The sequence below is a fragment of the Meriones unguiculatus genome, chromosome 2, assembly GCF_030254825.1.
Source record: "Meriones unguiculatus strain TT.TT164.6M chromosome 2, Bangor_MerUng_6.1, whole genome shotgun sequence".
Lineage (NCBI taxonomy): Eukaryota > Metazoa > Chordata > Mammalia > Rodentia > Muridae > Meriones > Meriones unguiculatus.
This window is the reverse complement of record NC_083350.1, coordinates 125,326,959-125,347,174: the sequence shown is the minus strand read 5'-3', so window position 1 is coordinate 125,347,174 and position 20,216 is coordinate 125,326,959. Positions and strand designations below refer to the sequence as shown.

The following is a 20,216-nucleotide window of genomic DNA, read 5'->3' as shown; positions in this document are numbered from 1 at the left end:
TGTTTGTTTTCTGGTCTGACCAAAATTTCAGTTCCTAAGGGGACACCTTACCCTTACATTTCTGTTACATACTTTCATTATTAATTGCTTGAAGGAAGAATAATCATGGTTTTCTGCTTTTCGGTATCCATAATGTAATACTTTGGCTTTTTTTTTCTTTCCTTCATTTTCTACCCTTTCTATCTTATTTCCTTTCAACCTTTCTATTTTTCTCCCCAATGCTTTCTTTTCACTTTTTTTATGTTTTTTTTTTTGGGGGGGGGGGATCATTTTCTTCTTCCAAAAAAGGGTTTTCTTTTAAATGCATTTCTGGTGGTGGTGAATTCTGTTATTATTCCTGTGTGTGAAAATGTCTTTATTTTACCTTCATCCTAAAAAAATACTTTGCTCAGTAAGAAATTGAAACTTGGTAGTTTCTCTTTTAGAATCTTAAAAATAATATGCTAACCAGGTATGGTGCACAGACCTCTAATCCCAGGGCAGGAGACTGAGGCAAGCAGAGATGGTGTTAGGTATGCCTGTACTGTAAGACCCAGTCTGCCAGCCAGACAATATTTAAAAATGGTGCTCCATTATCTTTGCCTTATTTCTAGTGAAAAATTTGCTGTTATTGTATCTTCAGTTATCTGTGTATATCTTTCTGTTTGGCTACCATTAATAATTAATAACATTTGTTTTATTATGGTAAATTTTTAATGTATTTTTTTATTATGACCTAATTTTCATGACTCCAGTGCTTGGCATTTGTTGTGTTCATTTATAGTTTTTATCAAGTTATTTTGTGTGTGTCGGGGGGAGTTCTCCTTCAATATTTCCTGTACTTTGTTCTTTGGGACTCAATTACATACATGCAAAGAGTTGCCCTGAAAATTTTTCTCCATTTATGGATTCAATACTCTTACCTTTGCATGTTTTGTTAAGTGGGTCTTTGACCATTGTTTCTCTGTGTTCTTACTTGTATCTTCCTTTGCCCATAACATTTGATTGAATTGTCTTTGTCATTGCCCACTAATTCTGCCATTTATACCATTTTAATCAATAGGAATGTTTTTATTGATTATTGGAAGTTTCCTATAAAGTTATCCATTCTTTACTGGTCATTTGCATAGTTTTTTTAAGGCTGTGGTGGTTTTATTTTATTGTCTTATATTTATTTAATATTTGTGTTAAAATTGTTGAGTTCACTGGGGATGGAGTTAGGAAACATTTGGTCCTTGTAAGACCTTTTTCTCTTGTCTCTTCCTCTGCCCTTTTTCCTTTTTGAAAACTTCATTAAAGAAATCAATAGATTTTAAGTAGGGCCAGTTTTCTTCAACTACTAAGCTAGTATTTTCCTTTCCCTTGAATTACAGTATTTTTCTGCTCTGGGAACATAGATGATGTGTATGTATTCCGGAATACATTCCAGAATAGCCTTTAGGACCAAATTTTCTGCTTTTTCAGGTGTTCTCTCCCCCTTCCTTTTTGGCTCGTTCCTGTGCTTGCTGATGAGTACCGCACTGAAGACTTTCTGGAACCTTCTGTTTTCCTGAGCTGTTTCTCTGTGCAGCTCTTTTCCTGTCTAGCTTTCTAGCCTGCTTACTTAAGATGCCCTGGACTACCCTGACTGAGTTCTGATGATGTTCAAATTTGGGTACTCTCTCTGCCCAGCAGGCTCCCTCTTCCTCATTACAGCCTGAAACTCATTTTGTCAATTAGTTAGGAAGGGCAGTTGTTGGCTCCATGCCTGAAAACTGTTGCTAATATATTTTCATTTTCTATTTTTTTTTTTAATAGGTTCTTACTGTGTGACTCTAGCAGGCCCTGACCTACCAATCCTCTTCCTTCTGTAGTTTATCCATTTTTATGTTGTCTTGGGAGAAGAGATTCTTCGTGCTAGTTCATCCTGGTTGGACTGGAAGTCTTAAGATTTAATTCTTTGAAATGGCAAAGTAGTTGAGAAGCTCGATGAATCATTCTGAATAGTAAGAATAAGATTTTGTGTTGATACTGTGGCTGCCTTGCTCCCTCTTATAAAAGACACTATATAGTCTATATATACAAAGCAAAACTGCCACACCAGATCTGAGCACATAAAAATAGCGCTTGGGAAGAAACATAATGCAAATCAATAAACAAACCCCAAGTTGTCATGTTCTGATTTATTTAACCTAAATTTAAAAAGTAGACCATTTCATTTGCATTCCCTCCCTCTGTATTCTCTAGCATCTAATAGGCCCATAAATAGTTGTCATTCATTCTCCTAGTTGAAGTTACAGTGTTTTTTAATTTATTTTTTATTACTTTATTCTCTTATGTATTAGATCCTGACCACAATTTCCCCTCTCTCCTGAAGTTATAATTTTTAATGAAAGTCATATTTTCTTAAAGGAAAAAAATGCAAAGAACATATTTAAGACAAGAAATGCTAAGGTCGGGAATTTGGAATGCAAAGGTTTATTAAATCCTTTCTGCCAGGATAAAAGCATTGCGGTAATGCTTTAAAATGTGATGGGTAGAATAAGAACCTTGAATTTGAGCCGTATTCTCATTTCTGCTGATGTCCTATTGGGCTGACTGTATACAGTCATTGACACTGTTCAGATTTTAGAGTGAGATCTTCAGAAGGTAATTGGTTTGCTTTATAAGAACTTTTAACAAATGTCGAAAAGTGAGGGAAACAGCAGATTCCTGTAGAGCACCACAGGAATAAGTACTGCAGCAGTGCCTGGGTGAACGCTGTCATCACTTGCCATTCCTTCTCTCAGACATAGCTGTCATCATTACAGTGTTATTCCTATATGTCTTAAACATTTTGAAGGTACAATTCAAAAGTAAAAGCTGAGAAACTATGTGAGATTAAGTACCTATTTTCCTATTTGTCCCAAATAAAATTGCAGTTTACTCTTTAATTATACCTCAAGGTTTGTTTGCTTTCAGTACAAAGCAAGCATCACATACAAATAAAGCTCTTACTATCAATGTAATAACTCCCTGGCTCATGCTAATGTCATTTTTATATATATATATATATATATATATATATATATATATATATATATATATATTAAGGCATGAGTAAGTAGGCTACACAGTAGGGAAAGCTTGCCGATGTGCCAGCTTAACCAAGGTCAGGGCTAGCGCCACCTGGAGGACATGTTAATGTCATATACATTCATATATGGAAGCACATGGTGAGACGGCATACCACTCTGTGACGACAAAGCATTCAAATGCATAATTTCAGACTGATTATAAAAAGCATTCAGACCAAAATCATTCTTCAGTATATATGATATGACATTGGTGTCACAAAAGACAAAAGGACTGGGTAAAGTCTCTGATTTAAAAACAAACAAGCAGAAACAAAAAACCAAAGTAATAAAATTTAATGTACATAGACAGAAGTGATTAAAGAACAGAAATAGGTGCAGCTGATCTATCTTGAGGAATAGTATATCTGGAGGACCTAACAGTGCCAAGACCTTTAAACTGTAGTGTCCCTGATGTATGTGAGGAACAGCAAGGGGCCATTGTAGCTGGATCACAGTAAGAGACAGAATAGTAGCAAAGGAAATAGAGGTAACAAAGGATAGCCTACAGGCCAGGGGCCCTTAGTAGTGGTGCAAGAAACCACTTAATTGTCTTTACTGCCTTTTATTTGCAGTATTCTTCTATTCTATAGAGAAAATTCTAAAGTGTGGTATCCGTCATCTAGAACTTGGCATAGTAGATGCTGCATAAACATTTGCAAAATTAACTTACATGACCAAATATTTAGATGTATTTTAAACTGTCTTTTCTCATTGAAAGAAAACTTTGTGGTTTTAACTGCTGTATACCTAATTTAGAATTCTGATTGTATTTAATATATATATTTAAATACAAAAATTTTAAAATAACATGCTCTTCAGTGGTATCCGTATTATTATTATTTTGAAATTGCTTAAGTGTAATATGCATTTATCTCAATCATGTAGCTCTTCTATTATTAAAAAAGTATTCACATTTTTGTAAATGTGAGTGAAAATGTAAATTTTCACTGGGGGCCAGGCTATAGTTCAGTGATAAAGCATTTGCCTAGCATGCATAAGGCCCTGAATTCAGTCGCTAGCACTGTCATTCCCCAAAAGTGACTAAATTTAATATTTTATTTAAAAATTTCATCTCATCATCAGATTATTTAAATTAAAAAAAAAAGGAATTTAAATTTAGAGGCAGATATCCAGTCTGGTATCAAATTAAAAAAGACCACCTGCCTCAGCCTCTGACATGCTGGGATTACAGCTGTGTACCATCTTATCCATTAAAAAGTCTTAAACTTATTATTTGATTTTATTTTATCAAGTGGATCTCTGGTGGACAGGTCCTTATTTGTTTTTTTTTTTTTATCAACACAGAACACTTAGGAATTCATTTCTTCCCAATGAATATACCTAAACCAAAAGTTCTCTCCTTTTTACAAGTTCACTGGTCCATGGTCAGGAGTTAGATCTATGTAATCCAACTTTCATCCTGTTGGTTGATGGTATAAACACGATGAGAGCAGCATTATGCCAAGCACACGGGAGAACAAGAGTGTGTGTAAGGGGTGGAGGGGTGGTTAGGCAGCATAGTGGGACATACTTTCCTAGAGTGTTCTCACGAAGGCCAGGTAAGCCCTATCCTTGCATTTTCTGGGAAAGTGTGCAGTGCAAGATTCTTCAGAGCCTTGCCCTTTTTTGGTTGTCTTAATTAATATTTTGAAGCAGTCTGAAAAATGATTCTGGGGTTGGGTAATATGAAGAGATGAACAGGGAGTCATAATGTTGAAACTGGACATTCAGATCTTTATAGCATGATTTCCTTATTTTTCAAAGAGCAGAAGAATTCCATCGTTTATCATGTTCTGGTTGGACTCCTTTCTTATCGTTTGCTGGAGTTTGAACTTCAGAGCTATGGTGTCAACCCTGCTGTAATATCTCAGGGGAGCTCCTAGTGTGGGGCTGGTGCCATGGCTCACCCTCCAACCTTTCCTTCTTCACTTCAGCCTCCAGCTCTGAACTTTCCAATCCCCAGAGTAGCAAATGTTGAAAGAAGTTACACAGGTAAGTATGTGGCGGGAAAGCTGGGCTTAACAGTGGATTATCATAGATATTGTGAGGGTGGATGGGGCCATCTTGCAGTAAATCATGTTGTTAGTTTAGAAATGTTTTTTTGTGTTTTATTCATAAATCAGGCATGTAAATTATTAGATAAAAGTCTAGTGTTCAGAAAAGAAGGAGAAAAAGCAAGAAAGACAAATTTACAGACCACTAGTTTGATCCATTAGTCTGATGAGGCAGCAGGTTTAAAGCTTCTACTTGCTTTAAGTGTTCTGTCTTATTTCCTGGGTAGCTGTGGCTTGACTTCCCACAACAAAAATCCTGAGCATGTTTCTTCAAAATTGTGACAAGAGGACTGGGACGGTCTACTGCTCTGGGTTTGAAACATTAACAAAAATAAATAGGATGCTGTTAAAGCATGTTACTTACACATAGCTCAGTAAGTGCTTTTGAAGCCTGTTTCCTAATATTCATGTGTGATTTGTAGATCCTTGATCACATTTTAAGACATTTGAAATTAAACCCAGGAAAAACAAATTCTTAATATGACCTAGGATACTTAACATTTCCCCAGTGTTTCTGTGTGTTGTAGATGACTGAAATACAAGTGTTTTTCTTGCCGTTACAGATCTTCAAAATGTAAACTTTTTCATTGGTTTATCTTCCTTTCCTTAAGTTTTAAAGCTTTAATTTTCTGAGAAACATGTAGAAATACATGTCTCTCAGCAAAGTATCGGGCTGGTTTCCTCATTTCTTTTAATAACTGCCTTAAAACACTTGAAACATCTTTTTGTTAGAGGGCTTGTTTTGTATTCTGAACTTAGAAGATTTTCTTCTGTTAACTTGTCCTTCCATTTCTATTTTATAATGTTATGTTTTGTATTTAAGGAGGAAGTGCTACTTAAGTTTGGGTTTTCCTCTGAGGTTTCAGTCCAGCTTCTTGCTAGAACTAGTCTAGTACTAGTCAGAGCTGATTTTTTAGTGGTTAGGTGCTTCACACCTTCCCTCTCATAGATTAGCATTATTAAGGGATTAGAGCTATGACTTTATACTGTATGTTTTTCTTTTGAAGTGTTTTATGTTTGGTGATTTGGATTTGGACCTATTAAGGAGGCTTCTTGATAACTAGAAATTAAAACAAAATTTTAAAAGCCACAAAATCAGTTTATTTACTTTGAATCATGACCAAATTTTAGGAGGAGGCATTTTGGTTAGTGCTTTCCAGAGCATGTCACTTTACGAGGAGCACATTCACCTTTGTGGCAGATCTGTTTGGAAATGCCATCCAAACAGACGTCAAGTTTCAGATTCAGAAGATTATGTCTCTTTTCACCTTTGCTTTCAGACCTAGGGCAAACTATGTTTTTGTATTAATTATTCAAAAATACACAAATTATTTCTGAAAACCTTGGAAAGGACTATTAAGACATGTATTCTCCAAAATTATCAAGCACAGGTGTTTGGCAAGGCTCTGGGTTTTTGACAAAGCACATTTCCATTCAGTCTGCTGTGCATCTTTCCTTGCCATCTTCAGCGTTCATTTTGCCTATTGTTACTGATTTATTGAAACTTTTACTTTTACTAAAACCATGACATGGTTTGCTTTGATTTCTAGGCTATTAATTTGCATCAAAAATTTGAACTAAGTTTTGGCTGATACTTGAGGAGAAAGTTTCAGGAATTAAATAATCGAGCTATTAATTGAATTAATAATTGAATTAATTGAACTATGATAGCTGGTTGAAAGTCTCAACATATTGCTAAAACACATCTCTCAGATTACAATATTGTAACAGTACCATATATAACAGTTTTCTTGTCCTAGAATTTAGGCACTCTTATAGTAAGACTTTAAGACTTCTAGCAAGAATAGTTTTAGATCCTAATTGAGTACTTCCTGGTAAAGTTAGAATATCATTGACAGTTTGTTGTTTTCATTTCTTTTACTTACTTGGTAGACAAGAGAGAACTTGGGTATTTGTGGAATATATTGAACTGAAAAGACAAATTGAATTCTGTGTTAACAATCAAAGTAACTTCCTAACATACTCATTAAACACTGAGAAAGAGGCAGCTTTCCCTTTCCCTCCTCACACATCCTGTATGACTTGCACTTAGCACTCCTTTTTCTGAATAATGCAATAGTGTAAATTCCATAGATAGGAGGAAAAAGTTGGTGCCCTGAAACGTACTAGTACAGATTTGGGGCTTGGGTGGTAGTGATGCTGTTTGTCTAGGATTGTTTGTTGTTTGTTTGTTTTCTTTGTTTGTTTTGTGACAAGGCTTCTCTTTGTTGGTTAGGCATACTGCAAACTCCTGGGTGGAGGCTGCCCTGCCTCAGCCTCCCCAGTGCTGGAGCATCCACACACCCCGCTCAAATGCGTTTGATTACCGTTGTAATATAATTTATTTTAGGACAAGAAACGTATGCCATGGTGGATTTATTCCACTTTCTACATGTGTCCTACATATTTATCATATTGTGTTTGGGTTATTAGCTTCATAATGAAATTTATAGTTTGATTGTAGTCATTGTAATTCCTTGAAGGATTTAAGTGGATTCACTCTAGAAAGTAATGTCTGTTCATTTGGAATGCTGAAAAGTGGTATCTGTTAATTTCTGTTTTTATTTCTACTAGAAATTCTCCTTGGGTAATTTTTTTTTTCCTCACTTTCCTTTTACATCTTCCCCTCCCCTCTCCTCCTCTTCTCTTTCCCTCCACACCCTTCTCCTTCCTTCTCTGCCCTTTGCCTCCCCTCCCACAGTGCTGAGAATCAGACCCAGGGCTACAGTCCCCGCCCAGTAACTGTTCTGACCATCCTTCCTCCCTCCCTCCCTCGCCTTCTTTCTTCCCTTCCTTCCTTCCTTTCTTGCCTTCCTTCCCTCCCTCCCTCCCTCCCTCCCTCCCTCCCTTCCTTCCTTCCTTCCTTCCTTCCTTCTCCCCCCTCTTTCTTTTTGTTCCTTCCTTCCTTCCTTCTTTCCTTCCTTTCTCTCCTTCTTTCTTCCCTTTTCTTTCTTCCTTCCTTCCTTCTTTCTCTCCCCTCTTTCTTTTTTGTTCCTTCCTTCCTCCCTCCCTTTCTTCTTCCCTCCCTTCCTTCCTCCCTCCCTCCCTTCCTTCCTTTTTCTTTCTTCCCTCCCTCCCTCCCTCCCTCCCTCCCTCCCTCCCTCCCTTCTCTCTCATTCTTTCACTTTCTTTCTCTTTCTTCTTCTTTCTCTCTTTCTCTTCTTTTCTCTCTCTCTCTCTCTCTCTCTCTCTCTCTCTCTCTCTCTCTTTCTTTCTTTCTTGGGGGGTGTCAAATTCAGGCCTTCTCCAGTTCTGCCTTCTGGAGTTGGGGCTATACACCACTATGCCAACAGCAGTTACTTTCCAATTAAGTAATTCAGTAGTGTTTGTTCGAGCATTTTTATCCTAAAATTAATGTAAATTCCTTAAAAATAAATATGATCAGTGTTGAAGAGACTTCTGTCTCCGGTACATAATCAGCCCATTGTCTTATAAAGTGATCTTTCTCCAATAATATTTCCTTGTAGTATACCATACTTTCTGTGTTGTTCATCACAAAATAAGGACCTTTCTTTTTGTTGATGATGATGTTGACCCTTAACACCCTTTACATTTTATGAAGAAAACACATAATGAAGGATAATTTGTATTTATGTTTAATTATGGCTCTATTATGGTCTCTAAAGGGGGAAACACTTAATAGATTAGGATGAAAGTCTGTCAGTGTGCTTATCAGATTTATAGCCTTGAGCAGGTTACCTAAATTCTGGTCCCGAATTTTTCTAGATACAAAATAGGGGATGCTAATTGCTTGTTAGCTTCGTAGAATTATAATGGTGGCTAGAATAAACTTGGGTTGTTTGTTTGAGACAGGGCTTCCTTGTGTAGCCCCAGCTGTCCAAGAACTTGCCTGGCCTCAAATTTAGAGCTCTGCCTGCCTCTAAAATGCTGGGGTTTGAAGTGAGTGCCACCTGGTCTTGCCTGAATCAGGTATGGTAAAAGGTTTATTTTACAATTAGGGTCATGATAAAGTGCTTTTTTTTCTTCCACTGATTAAGAAGAGCAGGCCTTATAATTTAGCATTAAACTTTTAAAGAGTGAGCGTTGAGCAAGAGCATTGTAGAAATAGCAGCTTGTACAAAGGCTCTGGGATAGAAAGGAATTTGAGCAACTGAAGCAATGTCCATGATTTAATGATGGGAGGGAAGGGGTTTATGAAGAGGTCAGAGAGATTGACTACATAGGGGCTTTAAACTTCTTTATTTGAACAGGTGGGTGGTTGAAGACTTTTGATCAGCAGGTCCATGAACATGAATTTTCACTTCAGTTGCTTGGATGGAGGAAAGCAGATTTAAGGAGAATTAAAATCTTTAGCTAAGATTTGAGAACGGTTTGGACTATTGGAGTACCTTGTGTTAGTAAATGACAGCAGAGATGGAAAGCTGTTGACGATTTGGATAACTAGAGTAAGCTTCCGAGTTTGATTAGCTTGGACTAGTTGTCAAGATTCCATAGGCTACTGTAAAGTGGGTGCAGAGGTTTGTACTGTGGTTCTTTGTACTCTGTCTGGTTAACCAGCACTGAAGAGCCTGCTTTTCTCACCTGGCACTTTCCTTCCAGAATCTGTTGTGTTCACCATACAGAAAGGGGTTTGTCTGTCTTGGGGTTTGGTTTTGGTTTTGGGGGTGGGGTTGGTTTGTTTGTTTTTGGTGGGGAGGTGTTGTTGTTTTGAGATACAGCTTCATGTAGCCCAAGCTGGCCTACATGACTTCCAGAACTTCCTGCTTCTACCTCCCAAGTGCTGGGATCATGTGTGCCGCAGCAACACCTGGGCATATTGAGAGTGCCATTGTTTCCAGGTTTTCCTCATTGCCGATCTCTTTCATGGGTGTTTTGTCTTGGTCCAAACTTCTTTTTCTCCCACTTTTATTTTTCTTTGTTTGATCAAGGTTTTGCCCAAACATTGCACCTCACTCAATTTTTCTTAGACAGGTTACATTGATTGTATTTGAATTTGCAAATTCATTCACGTTTTTCTATAATAACCAGATGTCAGCTTGTTCAAGACTAGAGCTTTTTATTCAAGTGTTGTCATCATTCAGCACAATTTTTCTCAGTATTCACATTGTGAACCTTTTAGAATGTAAACTAAGATACATGTAAGAAGGAACAAAAGCAGACAGCCAGAAAAGCCTCGCTACCCTGAAAGTATCATTTGCTTGGGTGTGTAGAACAATTGGAAGAACATGAGTTGGAGCATCAGTTTTCAGTCTTCATGAATGAGGTTAATTTGGGAGTAGAGATGCTTGGCAGCACTTTAAATGCGGTGCAGGAACCTTCAGCTAGGATTGGAGAATGGATTGGAATCATTGTGTATGTGTTACCAGGAAAGGACCCCTGGGTCGTGGATTGTGGTTCTTTGTTTGTTTTTCAGGAATTGATTCTGTGCCCAGTCCAAATACCGTTCTAGGTTTCTGGAGATCTTGATGAAGGGCATGATGCTGGTTAAATATTATTGTTTTATATAGATAGAGGATATTGGTAGTCTGTCCTACTTTTCCCATTTTCCAGCCCTTGCTTATTTTTCTGTATAAGGACACGTGTATTTTCCAGTTAAATTTACAAAGTACTCTAGTTTTCTTTTCTTGACTATAAAAACTTAAGCCCTGCAGCCCTCCTCCCCATTTCTCCATCACAGTCTTCCTTAGACATCTCTGAAATTGTTGAAACTTGAGAATTTTGAATTTTTTTTTTCATTTTTCATACTTGCTGAACTTGGCTTTGAATCGGTATACTTAAATATCAAGAAAATCACAGGAATTTGAGTTGGGTATTATGTCTTCATAAGTAATAAAATAGTGGAGTTGAAAATTCAAGCCATCTTAGCACTTCCATTCTGCCTCAGCATAATTCTCTGTATTTTTGAGACAAAGTTCAAAAATTCTTTTTGAAGAGTGAGCTTGGTAGAGAAGATTTAGTATAAGCTAACCTATTTGTGTACTTATAAAAATTATATAGCTTCTTGAGGAGTCAAAGGAGTGATGAAAATGTTACGATTGAATGTTTCCCTTGTGAGAAATACTCCTTTTGGAAGATAGCATCATTCCCAGGGGAGTGTTGTGAGAGGACTTAATACCAAGGAGCCAGCCAGTCCTAATTGGAGTCATGTAGCCTCCATGGACACTAGCCAATCCCAATTGAGGTCACATAGCCACAGTAGGAATTTCCCCTTTCTGGCTTTAAAGGGGGCCTGCCAGCTCCCCTCAGGGTTGTAGCCATTTTGTATGAATGACCCACCCGAACATGCTGGTTTTCTCTGCAGAATAAATGATCTTTGCTTTTACTACCTGAGTCTGAGGTCTTCCTTCAGTGATTCTCAGACCTAACAGTCAGTCATTTTTACGATGTTAGCTCCTGATCAAAGAACATAACAATCCTTGTTTCTGATGTAAAGAGGAAATGTTACTTAATTCAAGCTAATTTTTTAAAGTTATTTACAAAATTGACCTTTATTTATATGCTATAGGCAGGGATTTTATTATAATATTGACATATACACTGTCAATTGATAAATGTGGTTTCTACATTCCCTTAATTCTTTGCAAGAAGAGAATGTGAATATTTTTTAATGTCCCACCTACCCACCTTCTTCAGAGTACATCCTTTATCCAACCACTTCTCACCTCATTTCTTACTTTGGTAGTCCTCAAAACCTGCATCCTTTATTGCCACCTTTCTGACTTATTTTCCTGCTTCCATCCTTACATAGTCCATTTTTCACAGCATAACTTAAGGTCTCCATCTCTGCCCTCTCCCCTTTTGTCCCACTTCTCTTCCTCTATGTCCAACCCTACACTCAGTTGAGATAACACAGTTTTGGGATAGGATAAGCATTTTAGTGTTTTATGTGAGGCATTTCATTTGCATCATGTTAAACAAGATAATTCTGTGTAATTAATTTCAACCTCAGAATTTTAGGAAACTAGAACTGGTTTTAATGTTTTATGTAAACATTTTCAAAGAAAATTTATCATTTTTAGTTCATTCACATGTGTAAATTTAATGGGAGATGTCTGGATATTGAACTATGTATGTTACATGCTTTTATCCATATTTATTCTTTTATAGAATTAGAGCTCATTAGCAAAGGTCCTATAATGACAATTAACTATATTTATATTCTTAATGCTTGCAGAACAAATTAAAATAGAACATACACAGTATCTAAATTTTTGTAACTGTTTGTTTTCTGAAATTAAACCCAGAAAAGGATTGGTTCCTTCCCCCCCCCCTGTATGAGAGAGTACTTAGAAAGCACTTAGAAGCTTGGTGGATAGGCATGTGTGGTTCTTCTCTGAAATTATTTAGCTCTTGTTTGAAGGAAGCAATCTTAGCTGTAATAAATGAATAAGACACTAAATTTGATTTGAGTATGCTTAGAAAAATATAGTTATGTTCTTCAAGTCTATAAATTCCTCATGTCATTGGCATGTCAGTTAACTGTAAATGTCAGCATATTGGCAGGAAGTGACTCACATGGCCAGACTAAGTGATACCTTGTTGTACCCCCAGAGCTCTGAGGTAGAAAGATAGGAATTCAAGGCCAGTCCAGGCTGTGTAGTGAGAGACTATGTAAAAACAAAACAGAAACAAAAAGCTTCATGTTGCTCAGCTGATAGCTTTGGAAACTTATTATTTACTTGTTATGGTGTAAGTTTATAATAATGTTTTCATAAAAACTTAAGAAACAAAAGAATAAACGGTAAACAAAATATAAATGTATGCCAACGTGGAGTTTATTCTATGTATCAATAGTTGTGACTTGACAAAATTCTAGAATGCCTTTCCATAGTGATTAAAAAAAGTGTTGTACCATCATGAGCCTTCATGCTCTTCCAAACAGTTCTAAAAATAGAGATAGAATTGACACACAATAATGTTTGCGAAAATGTTGAAACTTTAAAAAAAACTGTTAGGAAAATTTATATTGGAACTATAGTTTTTCAAGAATAAGTGAGTTAGCTTCATAAAAATTAACAGCATTGTTTACTTCTTGCTTTCAGGAGGATAGGGTGGGGCAGTGAAATTATACCGTATAGTCAGATTTGTCTTTTTATCCTGAGTCCCATCACTCTAGTTGCTGTTTGAGGATCATAGCAGACTCTCTTTTTGTTTCCATAGGCAGAAAGTTAAAGCCGGACTTTTCCAAAATATTACTCTTGATAAAAGTCATGTTTTTGTTTAGGTGACAAACAGCATGTTTGGTGCTTCAAGAAAGAAGTTTGTAGAGGGGGTGGACAGCGACTACCATGATGAAAACATGTACTACAGCCAGTCTTCTATGTTCCCACATCGGTCAGAGAAAGATGTAAGTTAATGAGTTATGCCATGTTTCCTCAGCAGCCTGTGCCTGTTTCTAGATCCCTGAGGAGAAGCATGTGAACTCCAGGGGATTGTCTGTGTTTAGTGCTGTGCTAGGCATAGTTGTAGGCTCTGGGGTCACAAAGATAAATACCCTGCTTTGTAATGGGAAAGATTAGTGCCCTGTGATTCTTAAGCTGAGATATGATGTTACAGAGAGTACTCAAAGACATGGAGTGAATACTGTAACTTTGAGGTAATCTTGGGTTTTGTGTCATGGGAAGTATTTCTTAAAATAAAGCAAGTACACATACAAAGTCAAGTGAGCATGTTCGTATGGATTTAAAAATACATAAAATACCAAGTTTTAATAAACTTTGTCCTTACTGTGTAATCCTCTGGCTGTAGTCTAGCCTGCAAGTAAAGACTGCTCTTCTCTCCACAGCTCCAGAGCTGCAGTAGAAAGTCTTTGGCACTATGTAGATTATATATTAGAAATGTTTATGCTTTGGAAGGCTAGTAGAGCAATAATCCTTTTCACATGAAAGGTAACAAAGTTATAGGATATTTTAAAATAAATTCATGTGTTTAGTTCATTTTAGTCTAGCTTATCTTTTAGTTAAACCAGTTATATTCTGACACTGTGTATCTGATCAGCTTTTTTCCTTTCAAGGCTTTATCAATTTGCTGTTCTCTAATTTCCTTAGCAGTGTTTTCTGTTCTGTTTTGAATGTTTGAAATATGTAACAAATGTCCTTGTTTTTATTTAAAGCTGATTATTTACTAGTTCACTCACTGATTTCTTTTAGAAGGTCTCAGATTGGCTCAACTTACGTTAATATAGGATTCTCGTTATTCCATTTCCCTTTTTCCATTATTTTTATTTGAAAATTTGTTGTTTTAGAAACATCATTAATTACCTTATTTTCCCTTCAAATTATGTATGCATTGGCTTTGTTTACTCTTAGTGTGCCTTTCAGTAACCATATGAAATAATGTCAACTAATTTTACAATGGTCCTTGAACATCAAGCTGTTTCTATTTGATGTGCATTATATTGAATTATTTACATATGTTGATTTTTGTAGACTGTAGTTCAGTGGTAGAACAGTTGCCTAGTCTGAGCAAAGCCTTGGGTTCATTCACTAGTGTTTCAAAACAGTTGGGTGTAATATTTAACAGTTTGATTGCAGAAACTTTATACTATGACTTCTGCATTTTACTGTGGATATGTTATGAAATCTAAGTTTGCTAAAAAAGTAGTAATGAAATACACTGATAGAGCGTTTAATTAAGGACATGTGAAGGTTTAAACTGAAATCCAGTTTAAACTGGATTTAAAATTGAGCTTATGTGGACAGTGAATAACAAAGAAATGTCTGTCAGGGCTAGAGAGATGGCTCATCTGTGAAGAACACTGGCTGCTCTTTTTGAGAGGACCCGGCTTCTGTTCCTTGCACTCACATGGCAACCTACAATCATCTATAACCCCTGTTCCAGGAAATCCAATGCCCTCTTTTGATCTCCTTGGCATTGCATGCCTATGGTGCACAAACATAGATGCAGGCAAAAATCTATACCCATAAAAGTGAATTTTTAAAAAACAAAAAATGTCCGTCTTTCAGGACTACTATGTTTTAAAAATCAGAATTAGTATATCTACTTTACTCATGGTGCTCACATATACTGCTACTCCAATATAGTTGATTGCCACAGAAGTGACAGAATATTATACTTCATGAAACTTTTGGTGCTAAGTTATGGAGTAATAGACGAAGAACTTGAACTCAAAAGCTATACAAATATGCTTGTTTCTTGCACTTTGGCTCTTAGCAAGAAAATCTCAAAGCTTTTGTTTCTTTGCCTGTAAAATAATGATAACAATATAGTAGGTACCTAGAAGATTGTTGCTGTTGCTGTTATTCTTCTCTTATTACGAACAGTGCAGGCAGAGTTTGTAAAATTTAAAAGCATAGATGCATAGATCAGATCTTGTTAGGACAAATTCCTGCTAGGATTTTAATTTTATACATCAAATATTTTCATCAAAATTCTTAGAATGATTTAAACTTCTGAGACATGCTACCATCTTCCATCAGAACATGTATAACTTTTAGTCTCATTAACATTTCCCATGCCTTTCAGAATACCAGCTTGGCATATAGACCAAAGTAGTATATTGTTTTAATGTATAAGTTATCATTTTCATTGCTGTGACAGAATGCCTAAGAAGAAGTAATGTCAGGAAGGGAGGTTTTATTCTGACTCACAGTTCAAGGGGATACATTTTATCATGCCTGGGAAGTTATAGCAACAGGAACCAGTGGAGTGAGCTTAGGGGTGGTGGCTGATGACAGCACATCCACAGTCACAGAAGCAGAAGAGTGAACAGAAAGTGGGACCTGCCTGTAAGACTCAGGACTTCTCCCAGTGGCTTGCTTCCTCCAGCAAAGCCTCACCTTCTGAGGATTTTACAGCCTTCCCAAAGAGTGCTATCAGTTGAGGAATAAGTGCTTGAATACATTCACCTATGACAGACAGTTTACATTCAGGCTAAAACAATGTAAATATATTAAAGTATCTCTAAATGTAAACACACAGATTTAACACACAGTGATGTCTTTGCCATATGGTTATTGACCATGCGTAGTTTTTGTATTACTTACGTTTGTGCCTTCTCATATTTCTTTGTTGATATGGTCTTGAGCTCTTCTTTTATTGCAAGTATTTTTGCAAAATTTCCTCTTTAGTTTGTAGTTTTTATATTATATAAGTATTTAACATTTTATTAAAAATGATCCCTTAGTATTTTCTCTTTAAGTTTATGGTTAATACACAAAACAAAAGTTGTCCATATTAAGGGAGTACTGGGTGATGTTTTAATATATGTTTACATTGTGTAATGATTAAATCAGGTTAAATTGTTTCTGCAAACAGTTTCCATTATTTTGTGGCTTTTTGTTTGCTTTCATATTTGCTGAGGATGAAACACAGGAACAAGTGCTCTACCACTGAGCCACATCCCTAACCCAAGGATTTTTTTTTTAAATGCTTTCTAGATTAGATCATGCTTAGACCTTTCCCCAGGATTTTCCTACTCTATTTCATAACCTGATTTATAATTTATACCCATTTGAAATGTATTCTGGTTTAAGGTGTAAAAGTAAGGTGACAGATAACTTCTTTTGTCTCATGTGGTGTTATCCAGTTGTCTTTATACCATTTTATTTCAAATTGTGGGTCAGAGAATTTTTTTCTTAAAAAGCCAAGTGGTAACTTGGTTCTGTAGGCCAAGAGGCAGAATGAAGGATGCTACAGAATCACAATGTAAAAAAATCACTGAATTATGCATCCTTTAAAACAAGCAGTGTGCTGGATTTTGATCGTAGATAGTAATTTGCTTATCTCTGAGTTTTAGAATGTTTACTAATGGCTAAGTAAAATGGTCCTCTTAGTATATATAAAAGTTTATGATGCCAAAATCAGACTGAGTCTGTATTAAGACTACAGTAGTTTGAGTTGCTTTGGCTCTGTAGACCATTTTTAACATCTTGGATAGTCTTCAACATCCCTTTTTATAAAAACGTGTCGTTGGTTAGTGCTCAGCAGCTCCAATTTCAGTACTGACTTCTTTCAGAAGGATCTTTTTGGACTGGAAATGTAGCTCAGTAGCAGAATGTTGCTCTTTTCGCTCCAGTCTTAAGGAGGGTCTTGTGTATGTGCAGAGTCAGGAGTGTATTTGTGTGTTGACTTGTGGCAGCCAGATTTCAGTCTTATTTTTCCTGAGGAGGCAACTCCTTGTTTTTTGAGAGAGTGTAGTGTCTCTTGCTGAGACCTAGCTTAGGCTGATGGGCCAGTGAGTCTCTGGAATCCTCCAGTCTCTCTGTTCCACCACCCACCACTGGGATTACAAGGTTGCTTCCTCCTTGCCTTTTTTTTTTTAATTAATTTTTTTTTTTTTTAATGTGCGTTAGTGTGAATGTGTCAGATCCCTTGGAATTGGCATTAAAGACCATCGTGAGCTGCCATGTGAGTGCTGGGAACTGAACCCGGGTCCATTTGGAAGATCAGACAGCACTCTTAACCACTGAGCCATCTCTCCAGCTACACCTATGCCTTGTTTTTCACGCATTCTGGTACATTTGTGTAGCAAGTACTTCACCACCTGACTATCACTGGCACTAAGGAAGGCTTTATCACTGACATTTAAATTGTTCTTTGCTGTTACATATTATGAATTGATATATAATCACCACCTCTTTACAAAATGTTTTTTTAATTTATGTATATGAGTGCTCTATTTGCATGTATGCCTGCATGACAGAAGAGGGCATCAGAATCCATCATAGATGATTGTGAGCTGCCATGTGGTTGCTAGGAATTGAACTCAGGATCTCTGGAAGAGCAGCTCTTTTTATTTTTTAATTATTTATTTTTATTTTATGTGCATTGGTGTTTTTCCTGCATGTGTGTCTATGTGAAGAGCAGCTCTTAATTAGTTGAGCCATCTCTCCAGCCCCTACAAAGTGTTTTTTAACCCACTTTGTTGACTGAATTTGTGCTGTTTAAACTTCATCTACATGAGTTATGAGTTGTGTCCTAGGGCAGAGTAAGCAGTTTGTGGGCACCTCAGTTTCTCATCTGGAACACAGGAACAGTAGAATGGAACCAGCTCATAGTAGATGTAAGAATTGAATGACTCATTAAAAATTTGAAGTGATAAATAACATGCTCCACAGGTGTCCTTAATATGGTCATTACTGTTATTCCATTTGATTCTCTGGATTTTCAGGCAGTTATGTATATCCTAGCAAATAATGGCTATTTTTTTTTATCATTTCTGGAAAATGTTCAGATGAAAGAATTTTAAAAGTAATGATTGTATTTTTCTTTTTGAGTACAGTAAAAACATAATTTTAATAGTTTTATACAGGAAAACTGGCTAGTGGTTGAATGAAATCTTGAAGTCAGTTTAATCAATCTTAATGAGTTTTTTGAGGGGAGGGGTGGAGAGAAAATAATAGGACTTTGAATTATATCTCTGTAGGTAGAATCATAAATTTATGGTATCTGCAGAAATAATTATTTTAAATATTAGTATTATACTGTCACTTTTTAAAGATTAAAGGTAGCTTGAAAAAAAAACACACCCAAATTTTGGCTGGCTGCGGTGACATACACCTTTAATCCCAGCACTTTCGAGGTAAAGGCAGATGATCTCTGTTAGGCCAGCTTGTTCTACAGGGAGAGTTTCAGGACAGTCAGAACTATACCTCATCTCAAGAAAATATCCAAAGTGTTCTGCTTATTCTAGTCATAGAACATAAAATATAACTTCGTGGGGCTGAAGAGACGGCTCAGTGGTGAAGAACACTGCCTGCTCTTCCAAAGGACCCAGGTTCAATTCCCAGAACCTACATGGCAGTTGACAACTGTCTGTAATGCCAGTTCCAAGGGATCTGATACCTTCACACTAATGAACATTAAAAAAAAAAAGTTAAATAAATAAAAAAGTATTTAAAAAAATACAACTTCTCAATCTGTATAACTTTAAAATAATTTTTTGATCTTTTAGTTGCTGATGTCTTTCTAGTTTATAAGTCTGTAAGTAAGTACTTACTTGATTAACTTTAAGCATTATCATTTCAGAAGCACAAACTTGTGGGGCGCTCTTTGGCTTTACCATACAGTGAGAAGACATGAGTATGGTACTTGGGCTTTATTTTTTAAGAACTTTGAGAACTAGTAAGAGCTGGCTGTGTACTTAATCCCACAAACCACAATGAATTCCTCACACCTAGCCTTTACAGCAACTAATGCTTGTTTCCATGCCAGTATGAATAGTTTGTTCCAGTCTGCTGTAAAGTATGGATAGCTCTTGTCACTGCCACATACTACATAAGAGAGTTAGAATACTTGAATCTCTGAATTCTTAACTCCCTCTCTCAATCCCTACCCCCTTTCCTTTCTACCGCCCCTCTGAATTTGGCACCCCCTTCCAGAAGTTTCTGTAGTGTTCTCCCTTCTCATATTGAGTTTTCTGTTTAAATATATCATCTGGGATGCCCTCCCTTTTATCATTTTTCAAAATAAGTTTAGTTTATATTATCTGCCTTATTCCTGTCTTCTAAATTCTCTGGATCATGGAAATGACTCAGCTTATAAAAATTGCTGCTGCCAGTGGGCCCCACATGTGGACGAGAAAACTGACCTCCTGCAGATTGTTCTCAAGACCTCCTTTTGGGAGCTGTGGACTTTATGCAACCACACACACGCACACAAAATAAATAATAAAGATGAAAATTTTAATACTTTATTAGAGAAAAATGCATAGCATTCATCAGTGCCTGAAAGTACCTGGTTATTTAATCCACTAGAATTCATGCTCAGCAGGGGCAAAGATTTTTGTCTATATAGGTAAAACCATGCCTTTTGAATCTGTAATAGTTAGGAAATAATATATTTTGTGTAAGTTGTTGAGATGGGAAATAGATACTGTTGAAAATGTCATTTATTGGAAGATGGAATGTTAAAAATCTTTAAAAGCATCTCATAAACTTTAATAAAGAATATGATCTGAAAGTGTATGTCAGAATTTTTGGTTTTTAAAGACAGGATCATTCTTGTGCTTCAGGTTGGCTTGGAATTCACTGTTTAAGTATAAATAAAGCAGAGTATAATTAAAAATAATTGGAATTAAATATAAAGTCATTTCTAGAATTTTAAAAACTCACTAGCAATCATATATTCAAACAGTAATTTAAAGTTAAAATGTAAAATGAGAAAA

General features: G+C 36.3%; 1 protein-coding gene across 10 annotated transcripts in view; it reads left to right on the top strand.

The window, feature by feature from the left end:
- Nucleotides 1-20,216, top strand: part of Cnot2 (CCR4-NOT transcription complex subunit 2) — a 94,489-nt gene that overhangs the window by 38,856 nt on the left and 35,417 nt on the right. For 5 of the 10 annotated variants that reach the window (XM_060378083.1, XM_060378081.1, XM_060378090.1 and 2 more), the window contains one exon: nt 13,314-13,436. The exons of 3 other annotated variants lie outside the window; for them this stretch is intronic. In XM_060378083.1, coding sequence (XP_060234066.1) covers nt 13,314-13,436 — 123 coding nt within the window. Of the gene's footprint in view, nt 1-5,008; nt 5,067-13,313; nt 13,437-20,216 lie in introns of all 10 variants that reach the window. 2 more of the 10 variants (XM_060378085.1, XM_021656155.2) reach the window with 1 other exon arrangement.